The 1813-nt window shown below is 35.4% G+C and overlaps 1 protein-coding gene across 1 annotated transcript; it reads right to left on the bottom strand.

The window, feature by feature from the left end:
- Positions 1 to 8: 8 nt before the first annotated feature.
- On the bottom strand, positions 9 to 1227 carry LOC111663871 (receptor-type tyrosine-protein kinase FLT3-like). The gene is made up of 3 exons (XM_023418246.2): positions 1018 to 1227; positions 791 to 902; positions 9 to 691 (listed from the first exon to the last, which is right to left on the bottom strand). The coding sequence occupies exons 1-3, from the start codon at positions 1210 to 1212 to the stop codon at positions 588 to 590; spliced, it is 411 nt and encodes a 136-aa protein (XP_023274014.2). The 5' UTR covers positions 1213 to 1227; the 3' UTR covers positions 9 to 587.
- Positions 1228 to 1813: the final 586 nt, after the last annotated feature.

Here is a 1813-nt window from a genome sequence, read left to right as displayed (position 1 = left end):
GGTGGAAGTACTCAGATTTTTTACCTTGGTAAAATTATCAACATAATAATGTAAGTATTGTCAAATGTCCAATTTTGCTGTATTACATATAGATTATATTATTGGATAATGGTTGCTGATGTATTAATGTGTAAATTGCATTTTACTGGTGTAATCTGGTCATATGCTGTTGGGCAGTTCAATCTCTGACAGTGAAAATGTCACAGTTTTATAAAGACAATTCTGGCTACAGTTGGGTCTATAGTAAAAAGTAAAAAAAAATACTATGTGTGCAGTTAGTTTAACCAGTTTGTAAATCATATGAACCTGTCTGAAGAACTGACTTTATCGTGAAGAAAGCTGAATTGTTGCATTACAATTAAGAAAACTGAAATGTAATTTTACCAAACAATGAAATGTAGTCAACTGGAAGTATAACATGGAAATACTAAAGTAAAGTAGAAGTAGGCAGTAAAAACCCGCATCAGTGTGCATATTTTTACTGCTCCGCATAATTGTTTTAAATTATTAAAATATCAACTCTTATCAAGACAATGGACAGTTTTTTTTTACATCATCAAATACTGTTGCATGCAGACTGAAGACACCTACACGGACTCGTTGGCATAGTACGGACACTCCATCTTAAATCCTCTCTCAATCATCGAATAGAACGTGTGGTCCACCTTCATCCCAGGATACGGAGTGACACCTGAAACCCATAAATAAATAGGTGATTTAATGTTAAGTGTTGTGGAGGAGCAGACTTTAAACGTACTGCTCATGGAGAGTACTTGTCTGTGAGAGCTACCGAGTGAGAAGATCTCCCAGAGCAGAATGCCATAAGCCCAGACGTCACTCTTCATGGTGTACATCCCCTGGAAGATGCTCTCTGGTGCCATCCACTTCACTGGTAAACGCACCTGAAGTACAAGGGAAGCCATGTCACCCCCAGAATGTGTGAGAAGTGATGCAAGACAGACAGGATTTAGAAACAAACCAGTGATGTGAAACAGGCGCCGGTGTTATCTTACATACATTTCCTCTCACAACGTAGTTGCAGTCGTTGTCGATGTCTCGGGCCAGCCCAAAGTCGCCAATTTTCACTAGTCTGCCCTTTGTCACTAACACGTTTCGAGCTGCAAGGTCTCTGTGGATACACTGCAGATAGACAGGACCAGTGTATTTACTATCACATGCATAATCCACAAAGACCACATCCATAACGGCCATTTTGTGTTCTCTGTTTTATGTTAATTTATTGAATTGACATGTTTTTTGAAGTTTGTTCTGGAGGCACTATCAGTGTCAATGTGACAACAGTTTTACATTCATGTTTTATAATGTCCAGCAGTTGGAGAGATAAGCTAGGAAAGTTTTTAAAAATGTTTTTCATATCTACAATATAACACTGTGTATGCATGTTGGTAAAATGAAGTATATGTCTCTTTGAAAACAAATTCCTTTTTATTCTTTTTTTAGGGCTGAAACAAATTATTTTATTATCCACGCATCTGCAGATTATTTTATATATGTAAAAAATCTACATGAGAATGCAAATCAAATTTTCTCAAAGCCTAAGTTGATGTTTAAGTAGTTTGTTTTGTGTGATTAACAGTCCAAAATGACCAGATTATAAATCTAATATCAAGTAGTAAAGAAAAAATGTAAATCCTCAAAACTGAGAAGCTGGAACTAGAAATTGTTTGGTATTTTGCGTAAAATTACCTTGACAAAAAAAGCAGTTCATTTTGTCGATCAAATAATAATATAATAATAATCAATTTATTGACTAATCCTTTCATATATAGTGATACCATTAAACCTTTTTGTG

Source organism: Seriola lalandi, unplaced genomic scaffold (assembly GCF_002814215.2).
Source record: "Seriola lalandi dorsalis isolate HSWRI2012SDOR001 ecotype SW California unplaced genomic scaffold, Sedor1 jcf7180002001208, whole genome shotgun sequence".
NCBI lineage: Eukaryota > Metazoa > Chordata > Actinopteri > Carangiformes > Carangidae > Seriola > Seriola lalandi.
This window is presented reverse-complemented; position numbering and strand designations above follow the sequence as displayed.

Coding starts and splice junctions, on each gene's coding strand:
- LOC111663871 (XM_023418246.2), bottom strand. CDS start 1,212: ATGGCCGTTATGGATGTGGTCTTTGTGGATTATGCATGTGATAGTAAA. Junction 903..1,017: donor ACTACGTTGTGAGAGGAAAT/GTATGTAAGATA, acceptor CTTGTACTTCAG/GTGCGTTTACCAGTGAAGTG. Junction 692..790: donor CTGGGAGATCTTCTCACTCG/GTAGCTCTCACA, acceptor TATGGGTTTCAG/GTGTCACTCCGTATCCTGGG.